The 15000-nt window shown below is 41.0% G+C and overlaps 1 protein-coding gene across 2 annotated transcripts; it reads right to left on the bottom strand.

Moving 5' to 3' along the window:
• Window positions 1–1151: 1151 nt before the first annotated feature.
• CHST7 (carbohydrate sulfotransferase 7) lies at window positions 1152–14949 on the bottom strand. 2 transcript variants are annotated; one of them, XM_081947661.1, is made up of 2 exons: window positions 12990–14949; window positions 1152–2744 (listed from the first exon to the last, which is right to left on the bottom strand). In XM_081947661.1, exons 1-2 carry the CDS (start codon window positions 14485–14487, stop codon window positions 2740–2742), a joined length of 1503 nt encoding a protein of 500 aa, XP_081803787.1. In that variant the 5' UTR covers window positions 14488–14949; the 3' UTR covers window positions 1152–2739. The 2 variants fall into 2 exon arrangements, with proteins under 2 accessions (XP_081803787.1, XP_081803788.1); XM_081947662.1 differs by having other exon boundaries at window positions 13111–14949.
• Window positions 14950–15000: the final 51 nt, after the last annotated feature.

Below are 15000 nucleotides of genomic sequence, written 5' to 3'. Positions count from 1 at the left end.
ACCAGGGAGCAGGTTGCAAATATTTGGTGTGCCAATCAGCTGCATAGTAGCAAGCCAAGCAGTGGCAAGCTTGAAACTGGTGGTCATGGTAGTGAGCCCTGGAGGAGATGAAAATGCTTGGTAGCATTCTTTTGGCAGCAAATTTATTGACTTTTCAAACAATGCGCACAGGCCACATAGATTCTCTATTCAAGTAACCTTTTAGTCATCTTCAGCTTAGGAGGAAGAGGAGGTATCAGCATAATTTCGTAGCTTTACACTATTTTCTTCTCATTCTATTAAGTTCCTTTTTATTAGAATTGATTACACGGAGTCTCATTTAGCAACCACAATTGGGACCAGTAGCACATTAAGTGAGGCAATTGCTAAGTGAAACCACAACTGTCTTTATGATCTTTGTTTTATAGTTGATTAATTTGGTGCTGGTTGAGCACTTAAGAAACAAATTTTGCTCTACATACATCGTAGAAACAAATTTTGGTCTCTAGTGCCATAATTAAAAATAGTCTCTCCTATAATAAATTTTACATGAACTTGTTTCTTCATAAGTACAGTTGTGCATCAAATGCAATATAAGATTGGCTGTACCTTAAACTTTGTTTATGAACTTTGTCTCAACTTTATTGCAAGAACACAAAAGGACAATCTAATAGAGATAACCATGAAAAGGCCAGCTAGGAAAACTCCCTTTTTGTAGCCTAAAATATCAAATATCATAGAATGAATTTAGGCATTAAGTCAATGCTGCACTACACTCAGTCGTCATTGCTGAAGCTACAGTTAGGTTCACAGATTCTATTATGTATAAACCAAACAAATATTATTATGGTTCAACAGACAACCTGTGATCACAGCCATCGAATATGACATAATTCTCTAAAAGGATTTCAGTGTCATCCCTGTCTACCACAACTCTGTATTCTGCTCTTGCAGAAGGGCTGGGTCATGTATTGCTTTGATTGGATTTGACTTACTATGATATGGAAAACTACCAATTAGAAATATGTAGCTTAACTTTAAACATTAAAACGTTCAATTTTAGGCTGTGTTAAAGCAACACACAAAGGATAAACCATAATTTACAGACTGCAGTGCCTAAGGCAAAACTACAGAAAGCATATTGTTTTTATTATCTCATAAAACAGGACCATCATAATATAGCTTGTCTTGGCTTAGGTTTGAATACAGCCGTTTGGTTTGCAATATAACATTTTTTTTTCCCACATGATGTCTACCCACCATTTTCATCATATTATGCGAAGGCAGTATTAGATTTGAAGTTGGTTTTCTTAGTCAAGATGAACTCCCTTTCTGGTTACAAAGGTCATTTTTGGTCTCAAGTGTGTCAGTTTAACCCCTTGTCCCAAATTCTATAGTAATAATAATAATACTCATCACAATAAAAATCAGACCATATTTTAATTTATTGAACCAATGCCCATTTTCAGACTTTAAAAAAATAGTTGAAATTAAATTCACTACAGAGTGCATTTTCTTGTATTATATGATCAACTTCATTTAAAACAATAAAAAGGCACATCTGCTTTTTCAAGTCATCAGCATAGTAACAGCAATAGTGTAATCTTGTTGATGGTAAACTTTTACGGATAGAATCAAATGAGAGAGAAGAAATGGTAAGGGAGGGCTTTAAAAACAGCTAGAAGATACTATTTATCTTATACCTTCTGTAGTCAGGATTCTTCTTTGATACTAGTCTAAATGATGCACTAACTAGGGCTGCTTTGAGGGCTTTCTATGGGCTTTTGTGCATGCATGCAGAGAAGGTCCTTCTGTCAATACTTTTGGTGAAGTGAAGTGGTCCATCTCAGGCACTGAGGCAGAAGTACCTTGACTGTGCCTTAAAACAAATTGTTCTTTCAATTTAGTTTGATTATAGCTTCATAAGATAGCACCATTTTACACAACTCTAGAGTTGACGCCTTATGTTTATGAAAGCGGGTACAAAGATTTTGATATGACTATTCTAAAATCTATATAAGTTGTCACAATTTCCAAACCTCTACGTAAATTGGCTTTTCCCCTGTGAGATCAAAAATGAGTCAGACTTGTCTTTCTACTCCTCCACACCAATATCTCTTTCTAATACTGAAAATTCCTGTTCATTGTATTAGCTCAAAAGGGAACAGATGCAGAGAGAGAAGAAGGTTTATATACAAAAGATACAAGGTTCATTCATCCCTAAGCCACACTCCTGATTTTGGGGGAAAATACTTATATAAACATGTTGCCTGCTGTTATTTTGTATGAGTATGCATTTGTTTAAGGAGAAAAATCAGAAAAGAAAAACGACGACATTTTAAGAGGAAAATGTGGGAGGAGTAATCAACAGATCTTTAAGATTTCCACTTCTGTTGTTGACAAGTCTTTGGGTAAGTTGAAAAGATCGAAGTCATAGTTGGATTGCCTTGCCTGAGATTCTAAATTCCACTCTTCTTTTTACTTGGTATGGTAGGTGGTTTGAATGTCAATAAAAACAAGTAATACATTCGTTGACTGAAGATAAACACTTCAAAACCTAGAGGGGCACAGATATTGCACTGATGTAATACTTAAAGGTTTTTTTTTCTTCATAATAAAAACAATTTCATTAAAGCTTCCCCGTATTCATTCTGCCATGCAGAATTTACAGTAGAAATTGCAGTTCGTTGATGGTTCCAGTGTCTTTAGAAGGCAGAGCTCCATCCAAAGATTTTCTGTCATAAGTGAGCAACCAGTCTGTTAGCCTGTGGTGATGAGAAAAATCCACAATTTAAATTGGGAATTCTCCAGTTAAGTTCTTCAATTTACCTTGTAAATAAAAGCACACATAGGTAAGAAGATAGCATTTTACTCTTAATAAGCCTGTGATGCTTTTTTTAAAAATTAAGTGGTAACATACCTCAATAAACAAATTATATCATTTGCCAATAAACAAGCTAAAACCCTCACCACTCATCCCCAGCATTATAGGGAGAATTAATAAATTGCTAGCATTTTGTCATATTTTAAGTCTTGATGGTTTTAAGTTTTTCAGTTGATGCAATTGTTAAGGCATCAGGCTAAAAACTATGAACATGTAAGTTGTAGTCCTGCTTTAGGCACAAAGCCATCTGGGTGACTTTGGCCAGTCACTTTCTCTCAGATTGAGAGACATAGAGTATGGCAAGCCACTTCCAAAAAACTTTGCCAAGGAAACTTCAGGGACTTGTTCAGGAAGACTTCAAGAATCAGACACAATTGACCAGAAGGATAAAATAGTCACTTCATGATTCTGAACTAGACCTAAGATGAACTATGGTAGGTGTGACTGCATTCTTATGTTTCAGTAACTATAGCAGAAACTATTAGTCACATTGATTGCAAGCTCTGTAATATGCAGGCATGCAGTTCCATAATCCTTCCATAAAGCATTGTATGTTCATTTCATTTTAGTTCTCTCATTTCAGAGAACTAGACTAATTTTCCTCAAGAAGTAATGCCAATGAGGGCTGCCCATTGGGGGACTATATTAAGTCTTTCTATTAAAAAGGCATGGAGAAGGAATAGTGATGCATTGGAAGAGGCTGAGTGAAGGAGTTTTTTTTTTTAAAAAAATAATTGATCTTGTGCCAAGGACATTGGGAAAAACAGAGAAAAGAACATGGGCTGCAAATAATAACTGGGGAAGAGATGTAGATGATAAAGGCTCGCTAAGATATTCTGGCCCAGATATCTGATGGTGTTTGGGTAAATTATCACGGCATCTATCATTATGTTGAAATATTGGATGACATAGACGTGTGGCCTATGTGGCTGATGCTATAACGTCTGACCCACCTCTGGCATCCTGGCTTAGCAGGGAACAATGATGAGGATAGATCAGGGGTGTCCAAACTTGGGAACTTTAAGACTTGTGGACTTCAACTCCCAGAATTCCCCAGCCAGCGGGGAATTCTGGGAGTTGAAGTCCACAAGTCTTAAAGTTCCCAAGTTTGGACACCCCTGGGTTAGATAGAGTGTTAGAGCATAAGTTGAGATAACAAAGAACGTACTACTTGGGCCTATTTTAAGATGCAGGTGAAATCTAAAGAATGTCTACAAATTTCAGTTGGCATAAATGCTGCAACCTGCCAACTGGTGTGGATTATAGGGATCACATTATAACCATGCAGAAAAACTTTCATTGGCTGTCAATTGCATATAATGTATCTTTTTCACTAAATGTTTAATTGTTTTAATTTTACTTATTCAATGTCAAGTTTTAAATCTTGTGTTTTTCGTTTTAAAAGTTGTATGCTCTTATAACCATTGCTTATATAAACTGAAGCAGAAATTACATTTTAAAAAATGCATTGTCTATCATGTGGTTACTTAAAAAAAACAACTAAATTGCTGGATGAGCTCATAGCACCAACTGATTCACAAGCTAGCCAATTGCAATTTAGTCTAATATGTTTTGCAGATCCAGCCAATGTAGGCTAATTTGAGATTTAATGTACTATCCAAGATTTCTTTGGCAGAAATATTGTTTTTAAGAAAAGCTAAAGGTTTACTCTGCAGTGGAGAACTTGAGGCTAAGGGAGTTTGAAAAAATAAAGTCATAAAAGTGAACAGTTACTGTTCACCATGTGAAACGTGAACCATGTTTTTTGAAGGAAGATTAGGCTAAATTACATTTTTATTCTATAGTCTAAGGAATACTAAAAAGGTCTGTACATCTTAGGTTAATTAGTACCTCATATTTTCTTAGCCTTTGAAAAAAACAGCATATTTAAAAAGGCTATCTGTTGGTCATTATAGATTTTCACTAAAGTTACAGAGACTTAAGCATATGTATATATTATATAAAAAAGTAGGGTAGTCCCTAATTTAATGTTTACATTTCTGGATGTTCCATGACATACTTTACTATGAAAACAGCTCTTAAGGAAAAATTAATTTACCAGGACATTAAATATGTTTGAATCTAAAAGGCAATCAAACCTTTTAGAATTTTAAAGATCAGAACTAGCATCTTGCATTGTACTTAATTCAATATATAAATTTGACGTTGAAAAAGAAGGATAGAAAAAAAATATTGGTGCTTTCAATGTTTAACTTTGGTATTAAAGAAGATACATGGAAATACTATGGATATCCAAGAAAATGAATACCTAGATCATCAAACAAATCAACCCAGAGTTCTGACTAGTCAGATAAATGACAATGGTCAAATTATGTACTTCAGATATATTTAATTATATGAAGACCTCTAATGTTGGGAAAAGGAAAAGGAAAGAGAGGAATAAGGCAACCAGTTCAAAGTTGATGGACTCAATTATAGTGATGGTGGCTAAACCATTGGAAGACTAGAAAGACTAGGTTGGAATAAATGCTCCTGGAGAAAATCTATGTGGTCACTAAGAAACAATGCCAACTTTAAGGCACATAATCATCCAATCAATATACAAATGTTTAATATATAAAATTATCATTCATATAGTGAAATAATTATGTTTGCAGTGTGGCATTTTAATTCAGTTAAACTATTTTGATTCAAAACCTTACATTCAAAATGTGGCAAAAACCCAATCTATGATTATTGAGGTACAAAGGAATCCTTTAAATTATGCAAGTAAACACTGTTTTCAGACCATGTATTAATGTAGAACTGATTTTAAAAATGCATTCCATGGTTATTGGAAAACACATTTCATATTAATTTTGTACATGGAATACATAACCATTACTTTCTAATGAAAATCTAGTTTATTTAAGTGCTACAGAGGTATGAATCAGCAAAAAGATATATGAATGAAGACTTCATGACTTTATAGATGACATTTTGTTTGCTACATGTTATATAAAAAAACCCTCTGCAAATAAATTGATACATTATGCTTTAACAATCCTCTGCCTGCTTATTCACCAATTTATTATGGTTATCCAAGCTGAAACTGAAACCAGAATTTTTAACAAATATTCATTGCCTTATATTTAATTTTCTATATGTTCAAAGAGCAGCTTTTGTTGATTTGAAAGATACAGCCAAAACCCTAATGGTAAAGAGCTGCATGCCATGGTAAGTAAAATGGTGGTAGGTATATGTATGTCTTTACTAATGGTCTTTTTGGTATAGCATGCTGTGCAATAGTGTCCAAAGCAAACTGTGGTGACATCACCGTGCAAATAATAGTGCTATGCTGCAAGGTATTAACTCAGATGTGCTAAATCATGGTTTGCTCATTACAGTTTATCAAATAAGTGATTTGCAAATCCTAAAGTTGAGTAGCATGTGTTAAAGCAAACCAATGACATAACCAATCTTTTTTAAAGATACTCTCCAAATAGTACTAAATTTTAATAGTAATCTTAAACTAATACTAATTAGTTTAATACTGATACTTTGACCATGTTAAACACGAGTTATAGGATTTGAAATCTAATACTTATGAGACCATTACATTGTCAGAGACAATGTACAAGGCTGGTTTGCCAGTGAGTAACTAAAATTAACCCAACAATCCAGATTATGATTCAATGAGATTTGTAAAACAACTCATTAAGATTTGTAAAACATGGCATATGGTGCAAAATGCAGACATCCAACAATAGTTAATTCAACAAATCATTACTTAATTCAATGTGTGGTCTAGGTTTTAGATGAAAGAAAAGTGTTATAAAGGATCCAAAATGCAGGAATAACTGCATATTAAAGAGCTAACAGAAAACAGGATAAAGAAAAGAAACACAGCTGAGAGAAAAGAGCATTTGTGTGCTTTTACTGATAGACTTCACAAAAGTCTGCATTTCTACACAGCACTTAAAAATAATCCTTGGTTAGAAGCCATCAGGAAATACCAGAGTTGTAAGATATACTGAAAAGTTGAAAAGCATTTTAGAAGAAGGCAAAGGCCAATCACCTTCAGAGCTGTTGCCAAGATCAATACAGAATTATTTTCATGTGTCTACCAGCAGGACATCTTCACTTTTTAAAATAAAATAGTAGGCAAACAACCCCTTTTGTTGGGGAAAAAACATTTTGTTTTTAAATGTTTTCCCTCCGGGCCTTTCATTCCTGGGGCTCACATCCTTGCCCTAAATTTTTTGGGAAGGCTACCTGATAGCCTTATCAAAGAACTCAAACCAGGCCAGCTGCTAATTCAGGGTTAATTTCTTTTTGCAGATAACTGAGCTAGAATGTTTTTTATACTTCCTTATCAGCTTTATGGATGAGGGTCAGAAGGGCCAGGGCTGTAACATTTTAGTAATGAACCTACCTTCTGGGAGGGCTGTCCTTTACCTGGGGTGTGAATTGTTACCTATTGCTGGCTAATGATCATATGCCTTTGCTTTCCAAAAGTGCATAAAGGGTATTCCAATTTGCATATTGGGGGCTCTTCATTACAGAATAAACAGATTGCAATTGCCTACCTTGTGTGATAATTGGCTACTTCAGAACAGGGAAAAACAAGATCAGCCTTTGACTGGGCCAATTCATGATTTGGCTATCAATGCCGATAAAAGATAGTCTACTCTAGGTGCATAATTCCTCTCTTTATTTGGTTTATTCTAAAACTGTATATGGAAACCAAACTTATGTATTTTCAGTTATGTCACCAATAAAATGTACACTTTCACCTCAGCTAGGTAACTATCAGAATGTAACATCTTTGTGAGAAATGAGTTAAGCTCTCTCAATAATATAAGGTTCATTATACAACTGATCAAGTGAAGTCAAGGTCTGGAAATACAACATTTGTCCAAGGCCTACAAAGCAAGTGGATGGATTTATTCAACATACAAACGTATTAGACGTTTATATGAAAGAAGACAATAAATGTTAGGGATGCTAGCTCTGTATTTCAGATTTGGGTGCTGATGATTAAACTTTGGTATGGAGTAGGTTTATGGTCTGCATGAATTTTACTATCTACTCCTGCTAGCTTGATCTCCAACTCATTATCAATCTGCTGTTAAATTCCACACCCAAAAGCTGATTATATATCGGTCTAGCATTTAAATAAACCTCATGACAGCGGTTACATGGGTTTGATGGTTTAAAACCTTTAGGCCAGTGGTCGGCAAGCCGCGGCTCGCGAGCCAAATGTGGCTCTTTACACATTTTAATGCGGCTCTTCTGTATGCCGGGCGCCCGCACCCCTCCCTCCTCTCGGGCTTCGGAGGGAAACTTCTGCGAGCGACAAGTCTCCCAGGTTGTAATTTGCCGAGCTGTACGCGCGCGCCTGTTTTCCACGGCGTGGAGCAGCGGCGAGATTCTGAGCGGCGAGCGATGATTCCGGGGGCCATCAGTGGGGGGGCAGGGTCCCCTCTCGCGTTCCTCATCTTCCCGGATGGCCCCTGGAATCATCGCTCGCCGCCCAGAATCTCGCCGCTGCTCCACGCCGTGGAAAACAGGCGCGTGCGCACAGCTCGGCAAATTAAAGCCTGGGAGACTTGTTGTCAATCGCCCGGGCTTTTGAAGAAGCTTCCCTCAGAAGCGTTCCGTGGGAGGGCTGTAAACTTCCCTCCGAAGTCTTGGGAAGTTCTGAGGAGCCCCCCAAGGCAAAACGCCGCTGCCAGGTAGTTAAAAGTACGTCTCTGATTCGTCTCTGTCAGTCTCTCTCTGATTCCCTCCCTCACTCCCTCTCTCTGTTCCTCTGTCTGTCTGTCTGTCTCATTCACACACACACACACACACACACACACTGTGGTCACCTTGTTGAGTGTTCCAATCACATTTGAAACACACTCAACAAGGTGACCACAGTGTGTGTGTGTGTGTGTGTGTGTGTGTGTGTGTGAATGAGACAGACAAACAGAGAGGAACAGAGAGAGGGAGGGAGAGAGGGAATCAGAGAGAGACTGGCAGACACACACACACACACACACACACACACAGAGGGGGAGGGAGGGAGAGAAAGATAGACAGACAGAGAGAGACACACACACAGAGTGAGTGATTAAGTGAATGAGTGAGAGACAGACACACCCACATACACAGAGTGACAGAGAGAGGAAGGGAGGGGAGAGACACAGAGGGAGAGACAGACACACACACACACACACACACAGAGTGAGAGACAGACAGACACACAGAGAGAGAGTGACAGAGATGGGGGAAGGAGGAGAGAGAGAGAGAGATACAGAGAGAGAGACAGACTGATAGACACCCAGAGAAAATGATAGAGGGAGACAGAGAGGGAGGGAGGGAGAGAGAGTCAAAGAGCCAGAGAGAGAGAGAGAGAGAGAAAGAAAAAAAGAAAGAAAGTGGGAGAGAGAGATGAAATTAAAATCAACAACATACAAACCTGACTTACTCAAACTATCCAAGGAAATGCAAGGCCAATGTTCACATTAGTGGTTGTGACTTTGTCAGTCATTGTCAGGATGTAATTTTCTCTACATTGTAAGGCAAATTTTACGGAATTTAATAATATTTAATCGATAAATAATATCGTTCTAAAGTTTTTGTTTTATTAGTTGTGTTATTTGTATCCTCCCGACCTATGTGGATACTTGCATGCAGAATATTCTCAATAAAAACTTATTGAAACTAAAAACAGTGTACCATCCTATGTATTTTCAGTTTTAAAAATGCGGCTCTCCAAATAAATCTCAATTGTGGTTTTGGCGAGATTTGGCTCAGTTGAAAAAAAAGGTTGCCCACCACTGCTTTAGGCTATAACATTTAGGTTAACACTGTGATCTTAATATTAGTTAACTACCTGGGTATAAGCCTAATAGATGAGAACTAGAGTAAGAAAATATGAAAGGGTATTGCAAGCCATGATTAATTCTGTGCATAACTCAATCACATAAAATAAATAGTAAAAGATCCTCTCTGTACTAGAAGAAACTGGAGAAAACATACATTTTTTCTCTTCAGGTTTCTTTACAGAGATTCTAATGTTCAGCTCTTCTCTAATTCATATTTCTATTCAATTCTTAATGAAGTGAAAAATACCATCTCAGCTTTGCAAGTCAATTACAACACAGTATTCAGCCTCGTAGTTTTATACATTTCAAGATTTATCCACATATTTAATAATACATGTAGAAATTTTTGTGTCCCAATTTATAGATACCTGTTATGTACACTGTTTAGTATTTGTTCACTAAGATTAAATTAAACAAACCAATTTATGATTTGTCATTATTTGTGAAGCCAGCCTATACTGGAGATAATGTATCACTAAGATCCAGATAAAACTCTGAAATGATTTGTAGGAAGTTATCACTCAGCCCTCTCCCAGAAAAATGAAATATCCTAGGAAATATTGAAAAGGCAGAATATTTCTCTGGATGTGAAAAGAAACATGTTTCAAAAAGACAAGGTAACTCTTCCTGCAGCTTCCTGCCCACCTTTTGTCCATGAGCCATTAAAGCCCAAGCTAGTCCACTTTACACAATAAAAGACTTCTCCCCTTCAGCTCCAGGGGGATGGGAATGAAGGCATGATAATATAAGCCTTTACTCAACTGACCACATGGCACCTGAACTCAACCAAACCTGGATTCAAAACTCAGGCTAGAGGATTGCCCTTGCATGGGCACATGTGAGTCTGAAACCAATCAGAATACATTTCTTACACAGGAACAGGAAACAGATAGGTGGGGCCGAACAGATTATAAAAAGCCCTGCAAGCCCTTCTTCGACCCTTCTTCTTCCCTTTTCTTCTTCATCACCCAACACCTGGAAGCATATGATCACCTTTTTCCCCAGGACCTCCAGCCATGCGGTCCTGTCCTCCATTAAAACATTAAACTATCTTTGTAAGCAGCCTCCATGCCTCCAGTGTATTTTTCCCCACTTGGGAGCGAACCCAGAAGGACATTTTTCTTCCAACAGATTAAGTGGAAAGATTCAGAAAATCTGAAATACAGCAAATATTTTTTCACAAATCTGTATATGAAATTTCCCTCAATTCTGATATTACTTTTGTGGGCATTCACGTCAAGTAATATCAAAAGTAACATTAAATCTGCACCCACCTAAAAATATCTACTTATGAAAGGGAAATATGCTGTTGTGAGTCTTATCTAGTATATTACTTATAAATGTTCACAGCTGTAGACATTTACAACAGTAGTATTAACCTTTGAATGACATCTGGATGTATCTGCATACAAAATCAGGAATATCAAAAGCAGGACAAGTTTGCATGCTCCTGTTTTTTCTAAAAGATAGAAATGGCAATTACAGGATTTCTAATGCTTGTTTCCAGAATGTTTTTCTTGATCGTTTCTTCGTTGTTTTAGAAACTAAAACTTACTGGGCCAAATCTCAAGCTAAGCAGCATAAATATTTTCTAATTTTGGCATTGATTTACAGCTTCAGGACTCTTGAGGTTTGATGTGTCTGTACTCAATCCCAATTTATGAAGTAATCTGTTTCAACCATGCTTTGCACATGCTTCCAGGAAAATTTCATGAAATGTTCCTGCAGCTGTTCTTAAAACAACCCCTCTTCCTTGCAAGAGGAATGATTTCCCCCAGAAGCTGATTTAAGAATACACTTTTAGCAAGAAAGTTTTATAATTGCCTTACATTACAGTAGTCCATTACCAGTCTCTTGGCATTATAATTTTTGGCACTTTAAAACAAGTTGGCTGTAAAGACAAAACAAGGCATGCAAGTAAATAAGAAATTATTGATGGCACAATGCCTTTATGTGGGAAAACTAAGCCCATTTACCATTCAGAAATGAAGGGTAAGATAATTGGAGTTTCTCAGGTTTTATGCCAATGCAGAAGTTACATATGAAGCACTCCATTTTCTGTACTTTTTAAAACCTACCCAATTTCAAGGCAGGAAGATTGCTGGCTGAGACATAGTAGCATTATAACACATTTGCAAGCTTTTTCTTTCTCTGCAGACCAAAATTATCACTTGAATGATTTACAGTGCATTTCTTGTTTCAAGCATGTAAATAGGGTCCTTTCAACTGGTTGCAATAATCCCCCTTCAGTAATTACCGAAAAGCTCCTTATTATGTTCTGTATAATTGCCACTTTATAAACCAGTTTCTCCTTTTAAAAATCTTTTGGCTGGAAACTTTTAAACATACCAATCGTTAACAGCCAATTATTCTTGGTATTAGGGAAACCTAAAGTGTAAAAAGATACTTGAGGTAGGGAACACATTGAGAGATTTAAAAACAGAATTGCCGTGCACTCTCCTATGCAGGAAAAGAAAGTACATAATGCTTCTTTTATGATGGCCATTTGCATCTTTCAAGCTTTAAAAAAGTAGCCTTTCATTCTATATTAGGCTGAGGGTCCTCAAAATGTTTTGTTTGACTATCCATATGGATTTTGTTTTAAATCTGACCATTACGATTGTTTAAGACTCAGCTTTAATGACCTGCTTTGCAATCTGATGCAAGTTCAAGAGACTAAAGTCCTCATTCAAATACAAGAGTTGGTACTCACATGTTTGTCATCTATCTGTCAAAAGTAGGGAAGGAAACAGCTACTAGCATTCATTTCATACATCTTAAGACTGTACAATGCCACTCATTTTTAAAAAAAAAACAAGAATCCTATATATATATATAAAAATTCAAACTGGTATTTCTAACTCCCTTCCAGTCTCTCTCTCTCTCTCTCTCTCTCTCTCTCTCTCTCTCTCTCTCTCTCTCTCTCTCTCTCTCCCTCCCTCCCTCCCTCCCTCCCTCCCTCCTTCCCCTCCCTCTCCTTCTCCAATCTGATAAATAAAAGCACATCTAAGGCAGCCTTCTCTGGGCAAATATTGCACCAATGCACCATAATAGCTTGGTGATAGGTCTTGCCTCAATGGCACCAAGATGGGGAACACTGAGACAGAGTAAATGCCTGAGTGGGATGGACAACCCTCCTCCTCTTCACTTTATGACTCATAGAACCAATTGAAAAAACCTGCCCAATTTCTGTCGGGAAGCCTAGATGCGGAGGTTCCCCCTGTGAGCAAAAGATGGGGTCACCCCAGTGCTCTGTTAAGGAGGAATAGACTTAGTTAAGTGGATTGTGGCAGGAGCGACTTGACGGCTACCTGGATGAGGAGAAGCGCCGGAGCGTCCCCTAGCGGAGTCACGCCGAACGCCCTTTTCGCTGCTCGCCGGGTAGGAGAGGAGTCGCATGGCCTCCCCGCAGGTAGCCTCCACTTGGCGCACCTGATCCCGGCTGAGACGCTCCCGCCAGGCATGGATGGCTTCCCGGGCATCGCGGGCGGAGATGAGGAAGGGGCGCTCCGAGGAGTAGGCGGCCCCGCGGGTCATGTTGAAGACGAAGGCCTCGAGGGCGGGCAGCGCGGGAAGGTCCGCGAAACGCAGCAAGCGGCGCAACTGGGCGCGCGGCTCCAGCACCAGGTCCTCGTAGCGCACTTGCGTGTACCGGCGGCGCAGCCAGGCGGGGGCCCGGCGGGAGAAGAGCAAGTCCCGCAGCCAGGCCTGGCAGATCACCTCCAGGGCGCCGCCCAGGAAGAATTCGGCTCGGTGCTGCGGGTGCGTCCGGACGGCTCCACCGCCGACCCCGGCCATGGCCGCGGCAGCCGCGGGCGGAAGCTGCCGGCGGGGCAGTCCTCGGAACTCGGCGTGATACCTGCTGCGCAGCACCTGAATGCTCTCCCGAAGCAGCGCCTGCTTGGCCTTGAGGCGAGAATTATGGACGGCGCGGGGGTCGCGGAAAAGCTGGATGACGTGCAGGTTGAGCTCCGGGTCCCTCAGCAGCGGCAGGAGCGCCCCCAACTCCAGCAGCCTCACGTCCTTGATCACCATCACCGGGTACTTTCGGCACTCGGCTTCCAGCTCCCGCAGCGGACGCGGATGGCAGCTCTTCTCGCAGGCGGAGCTGTCGACGAGGCCCACGTCGGCGCGGGCCCGGGCCGCGTGTGGACAAAAAGGGGCCGAGCAGATCACCTTGTTGGTCCGCCAGCCGAAAATACTCGCCGTGCTCAGGTTGCCGCTGCCGCCGCCGCCCGACTTAGCCCCGAAGGAGGCGGGCAAGGGGATGAGCGGGTCGCGGCCGGCCGGCGGCGTCGCGTAGAGGCGCAGGACCGAGAAGTCGCAGCGGAAGAGAGAGCGCATCATGTCCCGGAGGGCGCCCTGCAGGCTCAGCGCGTCGCCGGGATAGAGCGCTTGCCACAAGTGCCACATGGGCTCGTACAGGTAGAAGACGTCCGGGTGCTGATTGAACAGTTCTCCCAGGAAAGACGAGCCGGTGCGCCAAGTGGCGTGCAAGTAGATGTGCCGTTTCCCGCCCGCTCGGCTCCCCGGGCTAGGCTCCCTCCCGGTCCCGTTGCCGTCCTCAGTCTCACCCGCCGGCGGCGGCGCTGGTGGCGGCGGCTCTTCCCAGCCCCAGTCACCGAGCGCCCCCTCCAGGCTGGGGCAGCGGTAGGGCAGCTGCCACTCCTCGCCCTCGCCCCCCCTTCTGGCTCGATAATCCAGCGTGTAAGATAGGAGCAGCAGGAGCAGCAGCGTGTAGGCGGCTAAGGCCAGGGCAAATCGCCGGTGGGGCAGCCATCGCCACCTCCATCGCCGCCGGCTCTTCATGGCTCCCCTCGGAACCACGCCTGAGGGAGCGGCCCTCCCCGCCGCGGCCGCCCGGTTCAAAAACAAGCTCAAACTTGAGGAAGGCGGAGGGGAAGCCAGGGAGGTGGTAACCACTTCTGCAGCGGCCGCCTTCCCGGCGTAGAAACACGCCCCCAGATGCCGGCAAGGGGGTGCAAGCGATCGCCAGCCCGTTGTTCCTTCATTTCAGGCTGAGGCTCCGCGCTGCTTCGGGGCGATGCCAACGCATCCCGTCCTTCTGAGCGGCCCGGCGTTAGGTTAAGGCTGGTCTCTTGTTCCTTTTGCTTGGAGGGGAGGAACGGGGAGGGAGAAGACTGTCGGAGTGGCGTTTTCCCAGACAGCCTGTTTATTTGCATAAGATGAAGTTGAGTGACAGTTCCCTCGGCATTCAAAACCCTCACAAATCTAAATGCAAATTAAGTAATTTAAGTTTTAAAAGAGGTTTTGTTTATTTATGGTTAAAGCGCTCAGTGCTCGCCACTATCTCGTCCTCCT

Source organism: Natrix helvetica (genome assembly GCF_964273705.1).
Source record: "Natrix helvetica genome assembly, chromosome: 3".
Classification (NCBI taxonomy): domain Eukaryota; kingdom Metazoa; phylum Chordata; class Lepidosauria; order Squamata; family Natricidae; genus Natrix; species Natrix helvetica.
This window is presented reverse-complemented; position numbering and strand designations above follow the sequence as displayed.